This window comes from Kogia breviceps, chromosome 5, assembly GCF_026419965.1.
Source record: "Kogia breviceps isolate mKogBre1 chromosome 5, mKogBre1 haplotype 1, whole genome shotgun sequence".
In the NCBI taxonomy this organism is placed as follows: Eukaryota; Metazoa; Chordata; class Mammalia; order Artiodactyla; family Physeteridae; genus Kogia; species Kogia breviceps.
Window position 1 is genome coordinate 81,490,285 of NC_081314.1, and position 14,533 is coordinate 81,504,817.

The 14,533-nt window shown below is 40.6% G+C and overlaps 1 protein-coding gene and 1 long non-coding RNA gene across 5 annotated transcripts in view; one reads left to right on the forward strand and one right to left on the reverse strand.

Annotated features, from left to right (window-relative positions):
- The window catches only part of LOC136794259 (uncharacterized), a 43,526-nt gene extending 37,536 nt beyond the window's left edge, over positions 1-5,990 (reverse strand). For 2 of the 3 annotated variants that reach the window (XR_010840744.1, XR_010840743.1), the window contains exons 1-2: positions 5,888-5,990; positions 5,533-5,792 (exon numbers count right to left, since the gene is read on the reverse strand). This is a non-coding gene — a long non-coding RNA (uncharacterized lncRNA). Of the gene's footprint in view, positions 1-4,425; positions 4,472-5,532; positions 5,793-5,887 lie in introns of those variants that run through there. The other variant, XR_010840745.1, reaches the window with a different exon arrangement.
- Positions 1-12,243, forward strand: part of HACD2 (3-hydroxyacyl-CoA dehydratase 2) — a 101,661-nt gene extending 89,418 nt beyond the window's left edge. For both annotated transcript variants that reach the window (XM_059064416.2, XM_059064415.2), the window contains exons 5-7: positions 1,839-1,960; positions 3,906-4,084; positions 8,924-12,243. In XM_059064416.2, coding sequence (XP_058920399.1) covers positions 1,839-1,960; positions 3,906-4,084; positions 8,924-9,006 — 384 coding nt within the window. In that variant the 3' untranslated portion in view covers positions 9,007-12,243. The remainder of the gene's footprint in view (positions 1-1,838; positions 1,961-3,905; positions 4,085-8,923) is intronic.
- Positions 12,244-14,533: the final 2,290 nt, after the last annotated feature.

Genomic DNA, 14,533 nt, shown 5'->3' on the forward strand with positions numbered 1-14,533 from the left:
CTGCTTTCAAGACGATTACAATGCAGAATATTAGAAGAACTTCCTGTTTAACCCAAAGGTCTTTAAGGAAGGCTTCAGCCCATAGCTGTAAAAACATATCTCCTTAAGATGAGGAGGATTACAAATTCTATCAAAAAGCAAAGTGTGCTCTGAAATTATATTTTAGTATAATGGGTTTTAAGCAAGGATTTGGGGATAGACTGAAAAATGAAACATGAAAGCTTTAGAGGGGTTTAGCTTTTGCTTTACTTTAGCTAGTATAAGAGTGCCAGGAAAACAAAAAGTACTCTTGCTCTTGACAGTATAAAATTCTTATTATTTTTAGAGAGTAGTAACTATGGATTTATGAAATTCTTTGTGAGAACAATTTAGTTAATAGGTATGTAAATGCTACTTATTTCATTGTGTAGGTGGATCGCTCCAGGTACACTTTCTGAGGAAGAATGTAAGTGCTAAATTAACATTGCAAATGCAGAGAAGCAAAAGTTAAGGTTAGAATGCCATACCTTTGTTGTATTAGATGTTAGAAGTAAGACAGAGACATCCATCTTGTAATTGAAATTTATTTGATTTCCTCAGTGGAATTTCTTATTCACATCCAACTCTCTAACTGCTCTTTTCGGATGTAAGAAAATATAAGTGAATTGGTGTGCAAGGTTGTTTCTTATTATTGGTTTCCAAGTGCCAAGGATCATCATAACTTAGGTGGGGTGGGAAGAGGGGGTGCTGAAAGTTAATACCACGGTAATAAATTTTCATGCAAGATTTGCAGTCTAAGGCATCTAGTGAGAACATCCCCTAAAAAACATACATAAGGAGCTCTTTTTAAAATATATTGTTTTGGGGACTTCCCTGGTGGTCCAGTGGTTAAGACTCCATCCACACTCCCAATGCAGGGGGCCCAGGTTTGATCCCTGATCAGGAAACTAAGATGCCACATGCCACAACTAGAGAACTCACGTGCCGCAACTACTGAGCTCGTGCACTCTACAGCCCATGCACCACAACTAGAGAAGCCCACACACCACAACGAAGACCCAGTGTGCCAAAATAAATTAATTGATTAAAGTTTTTTTTAAAAAGTGTATTTTTTTTTCAGCATGAAAACAACTTCAGAGGAGGCTAAGTATTCCAAAGCTCTTCTGGCTTTAGCCACCTCCTGTGATCAGCATGGAAGCTTCTGTAATCCTTGAGTTAAACCAGGCCTCATCTGGGGGCAGAAGTCACCAGTGGGAGAGAATAAATGGGCCCTGCCTCGTAGCTGGTCTCCAGCCTCCCTCATGTGAATTCATCCTGCCCAGGGAATTAGCTTCAGTTGTGTTTTAATCATTATATTGCCCTTCTTTGAAACTTCCTTGGATTCCAAGTTGTCATGCAAATCAAATTAACATTCTTGTTAATGGAACCCAAGGTTTCCATCAATTCACCCTTCTGCCGTCTTACCTAACCATTCTTGGCTCCCACTAACGCCAGTTCACATTCTCCACATTAGGTCAGCAAAGGAACATGCAGAAACTCACTCATCGTGTTTATTTCTCCCTGTGGGCTACAGCTCATATCATTCCCCCTCCCTGTCTCTCATACTCATCAGTAAGCCAAATTCCTTCTCACTTGGCTCTACACAATTGTTGTCATAGGCATGCATGTGTTCCTTTATGTGGTAAGCTCTTTCTGTGCTGTGCTATGGCCATTGAGGATAAAGACCAGGGACTGTGTCGACTTCTTCAACACACCAGCTCTGTAAGGGGGCTGAGGGACCCAGCTCCCCACATGGTGAGTGTTTCTTTGTTAAGATGTTTTATGTGTTTGCTTTTGCTTTTGTCTTCCTGTTCCTACAGGTACAGAGTGAAGACAGTGTTCTCCTGTTTGTTATTGCCTGGACAATCACAGAAATTATCCGTTACTCCTTTTATACATTCAGTCTATTAAACCATCTGCCTTACCTCATCAAATGGGCCAGGTAAAGAAGTACAGGGAATGAAGACTAACTTTTGAAGTGATCTATCACTGTATTTTTCCTTTATTGCCTAAATATTGTTTTTTATTTCTAAAAATAAAATTGTGAGAATTCCCTGGTGGTTCAGTGGTTAGCACTTGGTACTTTCACTGCTGTGGGCCTGGGTTTGATCCCTGGTCGGGGAACTAGGATCCTGCAACCTGTGTGGCGTGGCCAATAAATAAATAAGTAAATAAATATGAAATTGTGTGAGACGGGTTAGGTAGAAATCTGGTCTGTAGATTTCATCAGAATAAGTGACTGTACCTAACTTTGATTAATAGAAACACTTTTAAATTTTTTATCTCTACTTATTTCCTTAGGATCAGTTCTTTTCAGTTAAATTATTCAAAAGAGATTTGATATACCATCCCTTTTTTGTCCATAGAAAATTTTACTGATGAGCTTCTGCCATTTTGATGGATTTTGGACCAAGTCCAATTCTTGTCTCAATTTTGCCAACAAGATAACTCTTAAATTACTTTTTAACTAATAACAAATGTTACATGGCAGCTTTAGCATATTATCAGTTTAGTTTGCTTTGATTATTTTTAGCAGTAATATTTGTTATGAATTGTGTGAAAGACTGATAGTTCATCTAATTATCTGAACTAATGTGTGACACAGTTGTGAGCAGTTTTCTGAGTTAGAAGTGACTACAGGAAGGAGTGACAAAGCCAAAGGATCAAAATTATCCTTGGGGTCAAAGTTCCTCATTTCATAAAAGGAAAAAAACAATGGTTCCTAGACAATTTATGAGTCTAGTGATTAAACAGAGACATAAACCAAATGTCTCCAACATTTCAAGCATGTGAACTTCTCCTTTTTCTTTTCTTTTTTTTCAATAAACATTTGTATTAGGAAAAGGGGAGAATGGGAAAAATATAGCAGTTTCTAACCAAGCTGGGCAGACTTGTGAAAGCTGTCTATCCTGGTTATAAGGAAAGTTTATTGACCAAACCCTGATTTTACAATTAGAGAAAGATTCTTTTGTCCATTGTCTTCTGTGGCCCATGGAAGAGTCTTCCTTTTCCACCATCCTCCTCAGCATGGCTGAAGGTAGCAATGGAGAACATGTTTTTCTTTTGTCACAGATTTCTCAGCACAATTCCTGTACCTGGACATTTAGAGCCCAGTATTTATTGTCAGCCACAAACAGCCAAAGACTTTTTAAAACCTGAGCTGATGATTTCTTTAGCAATACTTATACCTCAGAATGGCTTCCAGTTAGTTCCATAGGATGAACCTCTCTGAATTGTTTTTGAAACCTGAGGAACTCCTTTTAAAGTGAAAAAAATTGTGTGGACTCACCCATGTGATAGTAATTGTAGGTTTTTTTGACTGGAAAATTATGTAATGACTAAAGCCTTATAAAAATTTTTAATGTCTTTTAAAATTAGGATATATTTTATTTTTCACAATAGCATGTACAGGCATTTGAAAAGTTGTAACAGTATACACACATTGGATGTGCTGTTTTTTTCAGTCCACAGACCAGACTTTGGTGTACATTGTAGGGATTCCTGGACACCATGCTCCAACACCTTCCCCCCAAACTCAGCCCCACCCCACGAGGCAGGACCCTTCAGTATAAACCATGACTCAGTGCCCCCACTTTACCAATATTTGGCATCATCTCAATTATTTTAGGGAGTTGTTTTGAAGAGTTGTTTATTTAGGCCAAATTTTGAGGCTGACCAAACACATTTCTTTTATTTTAGAACATTCAGAAGCATACTTGCTTTGGCCCTTTTCAAAAACTGGCTTGTAAAATCTGAATTTAAGCAGTGGGTAAACAGGGAAATGTATAAACGATAGCTTTCTACCAAGTAATCAGTATAGGTGGGGATGTATCTTTCTACTAAAGCTGGCTTCGAACCTCAGTAATGAATATTTTGTTTTGTTTTAGGTACACGCTTTTCATTGTGCTGTACCCAATGGGAGTGTCAGGAGAATTGCTCACAATATATGCCGCTTTGCCCTTTGTCAGACAGTCTGGCCTGTACTCCATCAGTTTACCTAACAAATACAATTTCTCTTTTGACTATTACGCATTCCTAATTCTGATAATGATCTCCTACATTCCAAGTAAGTAGATGTTTATGCATATATTTATTTATGTTTCAAAAATTGGCTCAAGAGTAACTAGAGTTAAATGCCTTTGGTTGTTTTTGCACCCCAATAAATCTAATTTATTGGGGACGCTTTGGTTTTTGTTGAATGCCGACTGTCAGAGGAAATTTTCTCTGGTAGTAATTGAATAAAGATGAACCCTTCTCAATACAGCTGCCAAAATGCAGTCCTTCTCAGTGTGTGTTTTAAACAGTGAATTCCAGGATAGGTTAACTGTCTATTGGAGGAGAGTACTGAGTGGAAAGCAAAAAAAAAAAAAGCCATTAAAGACCTTACCTTGAGTTTTTCTGTCTTGAGAACTGCTTGTTGTGGTATTTGAAAAACACTATAAAGAGATTTTTACTGTATCAAAATAGACAGTTACTTCACTTTTAAGGAATTGGTAGTTAACTAGAAACAAATAAAATAAAAATAGATTATTTTTTCTATATTTCTTATTTTCTTGTTTGGAAATAAACAAAGCCATCTGAATAGGACATAGTGTTATCTTCTGGATGGTTTCCAATGATTTTAATAGCACTTCTGAAGGTTTAAATATGTGGATAATCAAACATGCCTATCAGCACATTAACAGAGAGAAAAAGCCATGTTTGAGGCTTCTCTGAAATGAGCCATGTTTGCTGAGGAAGAGTTGTTTACTCCTTTTCTCAAATTCTGATGTTCAGTTGCAATCCTGTGATTGATTTCCACATATCCAAAAGGATCTTGTTTTACCCAAGGACACGTAAAGCTAATGTTTCTTCTCATTTAGCTACTTCCATAGGCATTGTGACTCTGAATCTTATTTTAGTCTGTGAAATGCTATGTTCTCCCCTAAACCTCAGATTAAATTCAGACTGGAGGATTGGATTTTTTTTCAGCCCACAGCATTAACTGAGTGAATCATCCTAACAATCATAGGTGACATGTTTGTGTCCCCCTGCGGAAAATTGCATTTAATGCGTTGTGAGAAAAAAAGCATACCCCGATTTCATATGAACATTTATCTTGGAGAAGTTCTTGGATGCAGTTCTGCTACATGATTCTTTTTCTACTCTTTATTAATGATCAAGTCCTCCTCTCTGGTTCAAATGTAAAAGGTAGTTGATTTTCAAACAAAAGATAAATATGGAAGAGTGTAAAAATTTAAGTAATAAAAATTAACTTAGAGCTTTTCACCTTTCTAATTTTGTTCCCCTAGAGTTTCATTTCCAGTCTCTGGAGCAGCAATTCTAATTGCAGTTTTTCCACACCCAAACTAACAAATATCCCGACGAGCACCACAGGATTTATTTAAATTCAACATAAGTCTTTGAATGGCGATAGATGCTGTATTGGGTAACTGGGAAAGGGGCAAGGAGAATATCATGAAATCAAACCAATAACAAGGTGCTGCGTCATTGACAGAAATCTGGGGCCCCTACCTCAGAGTTGCTGCAAGATTTTCTGTCTGTTGAAGAGAAGGAGGGGCTTTATTCCAGGAGCAGTTCTCCAGGGCAGCCCATGTCTGTCTGCACCTCGTAGTCTTTTTTGTGCTCTGGTGGGCAACCAGTGCTGCCCGGCCTTTTGCTTCTGCCTGCTGACCTCTCAAGGTAGCGAAGGGGCCTGGTCAAGCACAGGATGATAGGATGATAGGATTCCTGAAGGAAAACAAGCCCAGTTCTCTGGGATTGTCCTTCTTGGCCTTAAATGAGAAAAGAGAGAAAACACAGACCTTAGAGCCAGCTGTCTTACAGGGAGTAGGGCAGCGCTCTCCTCTCAACAGATGTCTGCTTTTACCTCAATCCTTCCCCCTTCTTCCATTCTCAGCCTCTTTTTGATAAGAGAACTTGGCTTGGTTAAAAGCTGTATTCTTTCACTTCTAAGGCAGCTTAACTCTTGTAGAACAAGGACAGGGATTAAAAGGTTCCCTCCAAATCCCTGACTCGCCACCCCAGCTGAGGATGGTCATGCAGACCATATTTGTGTCTGCTGGCACTCACTATGCTTCTGGCCTGAGCCAATGGCCCTGAATGTTTTCAGTAGTTTAGGTTGTTAATATTGAGACCAGTTTGTACAGTTCATTCCAGCCAGCTGCACATTTCCAACTTTCCAAAACGGTATTTATGAGAAGAAAATGCAGAGTTTGGAGAGGTTGCTGTTGATGTGCAGCTTTCTTTACCAAATTTGGTTTCCTTTCTACAACTTACGTTTCTTTTAACCCTCTTTAATGGGAAGTTAATGATATACATATCTTACATAAAGCAGCACCTCTTCATTATGGTCCTGACCTGATGTTGCATTGGTGCACACATAGCCCATTTTGTGTGTGGCCCATGAGCCGCAGCCCTGGGAGTTTTCTCATATCGAGGTGCTTTGGAGTCCCTTGCAAGATGCTCTTTTCCTCCTCTGCTGCAGATGCAGTATGAGTATGTACAGTATCCACAGGACTCAGTAGACATCTAAGTCCTGTTTACATCACCTCCCCCATCCTTGTACAAATTGGTGAAAGTTAGCTATAGGGGTGTTAGCTATAGCCTTTAAAAGGCTGTAGAAAGTTAGCTATAGCCTTAAAGGCTGAGAGAAATGAGAAACAATGAGTAAGTAGAGTGAGGGCACCAAGAAGGAGGGCACTCTCCACATTGTCAGTAACCATAACCGCACCTCTGATTTTTAGAGGAACAGAAGAAACTTGCCCCAAGCACAGCATTTCCAGTTGCTCTCAGCCTTCAAGTCTTAAGAGAGCCCATTTCCTTACAGGAAGATGGGTCCAGTGACACGCACAGCTCCCTACCCCGACTCCGACACTCCATGCCAGACACACATACGTGCACAGCCGCCATCTCCACCCTCCATGTCCTGAACTGTAAGAGCAGAGGGTAGAATTCTAAATGGCCTGTTGGCAGGTTGAGATTTTCAGTGTAGTTAAAAGCAGTAGCCATGCATCTGGAATTGTTTCAGCCACTGTAGTTGGATTCAGTGTGAACATGTGGGTAATGAGTTGGAGACGGTGTCACCCAAGTTCTGGTCACCAGGGAGTCACTCTCAGAGCAGAAGAGAATTTCCAACCCAAGTACCCCCATTCTCCTGGCCTCCCCCACACATTCCTTTCTCTTGGGCACTGAGAAACCTCTGGAAGATGTAAAAAAAATGAAAGGGCCTTACCGGCTCTCCAGTTCTGACCCCTGACCCTCTGTAGCCAGCAGGCCCTTGCCTGGGGGATGAAGGTGTCCTTGGCCTTCTTGCTGCCACTAAGGGCCTAATGAATGGCTTCTGGATCGTTGTCCTCCCTCAGAGCCTGTGGGGCTATAGCCACCTTATGAGTGGCGTAATAACAAATGCAGCCAGTGGAAAAGTCCTTAGTGTACTTTGCCTCAAAGTTTCCCTTTACTAAAGTAGGTCTGTAGAAATGTGACTGGCCACACGTTTTCAAATGATTACAATTAGCATTCCTTATGGTTTAATTATATCTTTACTTCCAGTTTTTAGATTATAGAGCTTGTCAAATTTTCTGGCTTTCATACCAAAATAGTTCTCTCACTGTTGAATTTTATGCACAAGCTGGGTCTTTTCTGTGAATAACTTCCTGCCTGCAAATAGTGAGTGGAGTGGATGGCAGCCCAGTTCGGCACTGGGGCCTCCTCTGCAGTTTATCAGATCTATGTGCACACACCCACTGATGTCTTGGAGTACTTTGGGAAGATCATTTGACATTTGGCCAAGTTGGAATCCATTTAAAAAGGAAGAAACTGTGAGATGAGAGTTGGCAGTAGTAGATATTACCTCCCCCAAAACACAGGTTACTGTCTAAAAAATAGAGATTGGAGCGGTTGGGAAGGAAGGAGGGATAGTGTACATCGAAGACCATCTCACTGGAGTTTTTCACATGGTTTTTGAACCCCCAGCTTACAGTAACCTTGTGAAGGTCCGGTAGTTTTAAACTGGCATTTCCCAGCAGGGACACTATAGGCATTTGGGATGACACAGTTCTTAGTCATAGGGGACTGTCATATGTTGTGGGTTTGGGCATTCCTGGCCCCTTGTGCTGAATGCCAGTAATCTACCCCCTTCAATACTATCCCCCCACCCGCATTTCTAAATAGTCCCTAGGGAGGCAGGACCACCCTGTTCATTTGAGAACCAGTCCTTTTTAAAGTAATCTATGAAATGACCAAGAACAGAATCTCCCGTGCCTAAGGGCTTGCTTTTCATATGGACTTTTTCCTCATCCAAACCCGGCTTAGTGGTGTTCAGATCAAATGTCATAGCGTTCCTCCCCCTCTTCAGTCTTCCCACTCAAAGAACAGCCTTTCTCTGGAAGTACTTTCAGGAGATCCTCCCTGATGACAGAGCAGTAACAGAGAGGCCGAGCCTAAGAGTCAGGAGCCCCGAGCCTGGTCCTGACTCTGTCAGTGATTTGCTATGAGACCCCAGGCACGTGCCCACCCTCTCTGGGGCTTGAGTTCCTCCTCTGTGAACAGGAATAATAACTCCATCACTAGAACTCTTCCCCTAGTTGTTGGGGAATCCGAGAATAAATGTGAAGATAATATGAGAGCGTGTAAAGAGTATTATTTGGCGGCTCTGTGGCATCTTGATTGGTAATGGTAGTGTCAGTAGTGTCTGTCATTCCAGTCCACACTATCCTTCCCCCTCGGCTAAAGCAGGAAAGTCAGTCCCTCTGTGCTTTTCCTCTCTCTCCAAGCCCACTTTGTTACCTTCCTTAGTTGCTGGAAGAGAAAGTGGTCAGAGAGAGAGGACCTCAAGTCCATGTGCTTTACATAGAAAATGTGATTTTAAATCATCTCCTTAATGAATTCTTTCTTTTCTTTCCAGTTTTTCCCCAGTTATACTTCCACATGATACACCAGAGAAGAAAGGTCCTTTCTCATACTGAAGAACACAAGAAATTTGAATAATTCCTGCTTCCTGCACACCCCCAGAAACAAACTTTCCAATGACAAAAGATGCTGCAGACTTTTTCTGTTCCCAGTACGTTTCATAGAAAATAAGTAAGAACTTTTTTAAAAATACTAAAAAAAACCCAAAACAAAACAAAACCCAAAATCCAGTATCACATGGGCCTGGGATTTTATAAAAAACCAAACAAAAGCTGTTACATAAAACATCCTTGCTGGTCCATTTCAGCATGTTCTTTCAACCAGAAGTTCCCAATATTTATGATGGCGCTGGAAAGCGATTTGGCATTTTTTATCCTCCTGTTTCCTTCATGTGTCTGATAAATAAAGATCTGTAATACTAAATACTTGAGCGTTACAGTCTGAGTAATGAAGTTGTGCCCACTCAATGCCCAGCTTGCAGCAGTTATGTTTCAGTCTGCAGTGTGTTTAGCATTCCCTCTCAAAGTGCTTGACTGCATGCTGGAAGCCATTTGTTCTCTGGAATGCTCTGAAGTTATGGCTGGGACCTTCCCCTCTATCTAGTGAATGAATTATACAATGTATATATGTCTGTGAAACTTTGGAGTAGTGCCTGTAATCAGAAAACAGCTAGAACCCTTTTGTTTGTTCTCAATCGAGTCATTACTGCCTGCCACTACGAAATGTGCTTGAATTTAATAAGTACGTGTATATTGTAGAGAAGCTACTTTATCTGGGGCTCAGCCTCAATCATATTTTAACAAAATGACAGTTATCAGAAAGGGAAAGCTCAGTCACTAGTCAGTGACAAGTACCTTTCACAGTACCATTCTCAGAACACCCCTGAGTAAGGTGTTTGCCCAAGAGCAATTCTTACTTAGGGACCTGACGCCAGTCTAGTCACACAGGAGTAAAGAATCCATTAACGAAAGCACATGGAAGGCGTTACTCTAAAAATGGAGTCTGGAAGAACCATGAGGAATGGGTTTTATATGCCCTTATTATTTACTTTTACATTTTCATTCATCTCTTCTGTTTGGATACTTTTCCTAATTATGGTCCTATGTAATTCCCACCAAGTTGTAAGTCCAGAGGCAGTGAAATGTTCCAGTTGGGCAGTCATGAGCTAAAAGTAGTATTGTCCCCACATTTTGGATCAGCCAAGAAATACTTTGGACATATGGACATTGTCTAATTAACATCATGTCGCCATACTTTAATTGCTAAACTGTGCATTTAAGGCTCTTCAAGAAAGAGTTGGATAAAAATGTAAAGCCCAAGTTTAGACGTGCATTAGATTTTAAACACAGAATGTTCTTTGTGCAAACTCCCCCCCCCATTTTTTAAATTGGTTGATCTGTAAAAGTCTAGCTTACTGACTGTCAATTAAAATATAGTTGCTAATATTAGAAGTCGTAATGGAAAACTAATTTTTAAATGTTTATTTTCATAGAAGCTTGAAAATTAAGATGAAAATGAGAAGAAAATATGCAGCCTAAAATTTAATGCAGGTAGATGTGTAATAAATTATTTTTGAATTACACATTAAAATTCTGCTTCTTAAAGTTAGCACTCTTAACTTGGGCGTGTTGAGATTAGAATCTATTCTTGTATTTGAGAAACAAAATATGTGGGAAAGATTATTTTTCATGCTTTTTATTTTTCCAAAATGTATTTCTACTATAAAATAGAATCAGTTTGGGTTATATTAGCCTTATTATTAATTTGAGTAAGATTTTTTCATTTGTTTTTGGAATAGTTGTAGAAGATGGGATGAGAAATGCAGGTTTTCCAGGATTGCTGGCTTGGGGGTTTTATTCGGGCCTCTCTATTATAATTTGTCACTATGAAAAACAGCCTTTCACAAATAGTGGTTATGCATCAAATTGAACTTCGGCAACAAGAACACAGCGAACAATTCCCTTCTCAAAAAGGGTCTCGACCCCAGTGTGCATTTTTGTCCATCAACATTTAAAATGCTCGTTGAAGATAAGTAATCCATGCCACTGTGTCCTTCAGTCACCTCACTCAGTAACTGGTTTCTTTATCTCTAACATGAATTCATTTCTCTTTGGAAGTGGTGGTGTTCTCTTATGAATTGAGAACATCTAACCCCACCAGATGTCACATCTTCTTATAAAGTGTGAATGAGGAAAGTGGTGTTTTGGTGGGTATTTTGTCAGACTTACCGTTTTCATTTCAGGGCACAGTCAAAGGCATCAACTGCCCAGCCCCCCACCTGATTGGGTGTTTCAGATCCGCCCCCCCCCCCTTCGGGTACCACCTTCTGGCAGAAAATTCTTTGAGGTACGCAGTAGTGCTTTGTAGACACAAGCTGCTAATTCGCATCTTGCTGTGTTCTATTTGCTAAGGTTGGGTTCATTCATTTAACATGTACTGACTATCATCAAAGGCACTGTGAGAGTTAGTCATGGAACAAAGCACATCCTCCCTGATGAAAACGTTCCTCTGGAGCAAACTTCCAACAGGAAGGGTTTAGACAGTGTAGCGTTAAGCCATGTGAAGAGATTGTGCCCTCACTTCCACTTATGTTTCTGGTTATTAGTTTATAATAAAAGGTTGGCACTGATATGGTACAACCTGCAAATTATTTTCAATTCTGAGTTTCAGATAAAACGTTGTAAGACAATATCAGTACCTACTGCTCCTTTGAAATTTGGGTAAAAAAATTATACGACCATATATATAGTCATTTTTATATTTTTTCTATGTTAGGAAAACCAAAACTGTAATTTTATAAGTCTTTGATTCACTAAAATTATATAATTTAAATGTATTTTTTGTATATTTAGAAATAAGGAGTTCAAAGACCATGCTTAACTTTCTATGCATGCATTTGGAAGCTGTTTTTACCTGATAATGTTAATGTAGTAATAAGTTGTACTCATAAAATGCTGATCTGTGTTGCATTTCAAAATAAACTGGTGTGTGCGCTGCCTGGATTTGAAATACTGACCAGTGAGTCTAGTGATTTTTCACACTGAATTGGCCCGAGAATGGTGGTGTAGGATTACGGAAGAGTTTCAGCTCTGTGAACGGATTCCAGCTCTTTACGGTTTTAAAATCTATTTCTGCTATTCATTAATGGTTCTACACTTACAGGAAAAATAAACATTATATTAAGAGGTTTCCAAAAAGTCATTCTTCCTACCAGTCAGTCTTCAAGCTTACCAAGCCAGTCTCCAACCTGGCTGCAGAAGGACAAGACAGATTCCTCATATAGGTGACCAAGAAAAATAAAAAATCAGTAAAATATTGAGGTCCCTTGTCTTACAGTGTTTGTGTGTGTGTGTTTTTGTTTGTTTGTTTGTTTGTTTTTCCTGCGGTACGCGGGCCTCTCCCGTTACGGAGCACAGGCTCCGGGCGCGCAGGCGCAGCGGCCATGGCTCACGGGCGCAGCCGCTCCGCGGCACGTGGGATCTTTCCGGACCGGGGCACGAACCCGTGTCCCCTGCATCGGCAGGTGGACTCTCAACCGCTGCGCCACCAGGGAAGCCCCTGTGTGTGTTTTAATCTAACTTTTCTAATGTAAGTTGAGGGGGGAAATACTGTTGCCCAGCAATGTTCATCTTATAATAAAACCAGTACTTGGTCCAGTGGTTGAGTACCTCCTCCTGAAAACAGCTCCAAATACAGAGCAATCCTAGGCACTGCTTTACACACTGACGTCCACAGTAACAAGTGGGCAGAATGACACTGAGAAGGGTACTCAGCTCAGCTACTGCTGACCTGCTAGTACTAGACCCTAGATTTCCTCACCTCAAAATGAAAGTGCTGATGCGCCCCTGTGCCGGTCGCTTTCTAGTTATTTCTCTGGGTGATCTCAGGGTGCCTCCAGCAGGGACATGCCCCCTCCTGAGTCTGCCAGGTCTTTCTCAGAGTTGTCACCCTTGTCCAGGACAGTGATCTTTGTTCCAAAGAGGAACATTTTCTTTCTGAACGCTGTCTGGTCACAGATATTACCAGCACGGTGGTTAGGACCACCTCTCTCCTCACGTAGAGTTTAATCTGCTTCAGAGACAGGCTTTCATTTATGAAGAGAGAGAAAAGTATTTCAACTGAAATTGAAGAACAGAGGTAAAGTTAATAGTAGAGGCTACACAGAAAATACAACCTTTCAATCTTAGGGTGGTAATGGGAAACCAGCCAGGGCTTTGTAATTTGTCATTGTCATATTTTATGGCAATTATGTGTACTATGTTAACATAAGCCCCAGCCTGAGGAATTACCATTGGTATAATTAAGAGACCTACTGTTACACACAGCATTCCGAAAATACTGCTGTGTTGTTCTGTCCTCTTTAACCAGAATGGAGACTAGCTTTGCAATTCCTCATTTTTTTTTTTTTTTATCCCAGCATTACAAATAGACTGGTTCGTTGTTACACAGTTTAGTGGTGAAGAAACTGTTCTAAACAACTATTAGCAAATATAGCCATACCTATTAACATTCCCCTGCCGGCAACTGGGATCCAGAGTTAGAAGAGAGAGCTGTGTGGGGTTTTTTTTTTGACCAACATTTTTATTTTAAACATGTAAGAAACTAATTTTTTTTTTCAAATTTAGAGAGATACCCCGATACCCCTTACTGTTATAGGGGTAGGTCTCATTACCAAAAATAATCTTTTTTCCCACAAAAAGGCAATTCACCTTAAAAGTCACTTGAGCAAAAATAAAATGTGTGAGGCAGTATACTTAAGCACCTAGTACCCATTTCATAAATCTGCTTATGTTTGGAAATTGTGTTTTCTGTTCACTAATTCCAGAACGTGGACTTATTACAACGGCAGTGCTTCCACATCTATCTTTGACTTTCGTGGGTGCAATCCAGATGCAATTCCAGATGCTGGACTTGGTTAAAACCCAAAGGTGATTTCCGCCTCCGTGTTGTCGTAGCTGGGCTGTCCCGCTGGGGGGCAGCACCTCACAAGTGATCCGGGGCCTTGGGAGTCAAAAGGCGTTTGGAACACAGCTTCGGTCCAAGGGCGCGGAAGGGGCAGAAAGGCGCACTATAGCAAATTAGTCACAGATTTCTATTGTCCATATAAATTAAAGGCAGCCTGATCCTAAAGCATATTCTGGAGGGGTACAGGAAATAACACTTTTTAGAGCAAAAAACCCAGCTTGGATGCATGCTTTGAGGCTCCAGCTATTCTCTTCCGGCTTGGGAGACCTCCCCAGGTGGGACCCTGCAGGCTGCCTGGCTTTGAAATGAGAGATTTTGGAGCTGGTCGTGAAGCAGGTGTTAGTGCTCCTGTTTAATGGAGAGCCTTCTTGTTAATCTTTGAAACGTTCAGGGAGGTCAGTTCCCACTCTTCTTCTGTCTCTGGATATTTTTGGAGGGTGGCCGGGGCCATGAAAAAATGTCAGGCCACCTTATAAGGCTGTGTCTGGCCCCGAGAATGCTTGTCTGCAGCGTGTCCAGTACACTCTGTGTGTGTGAGTTAACTTGACTCTTGGACTGTGAGTTTTCTCACAGATTTAAAATACTTCTATTCATGCCATGGATTATTGTCTCTTTAACAGGCTTAAAGTCTTCCTCAAGA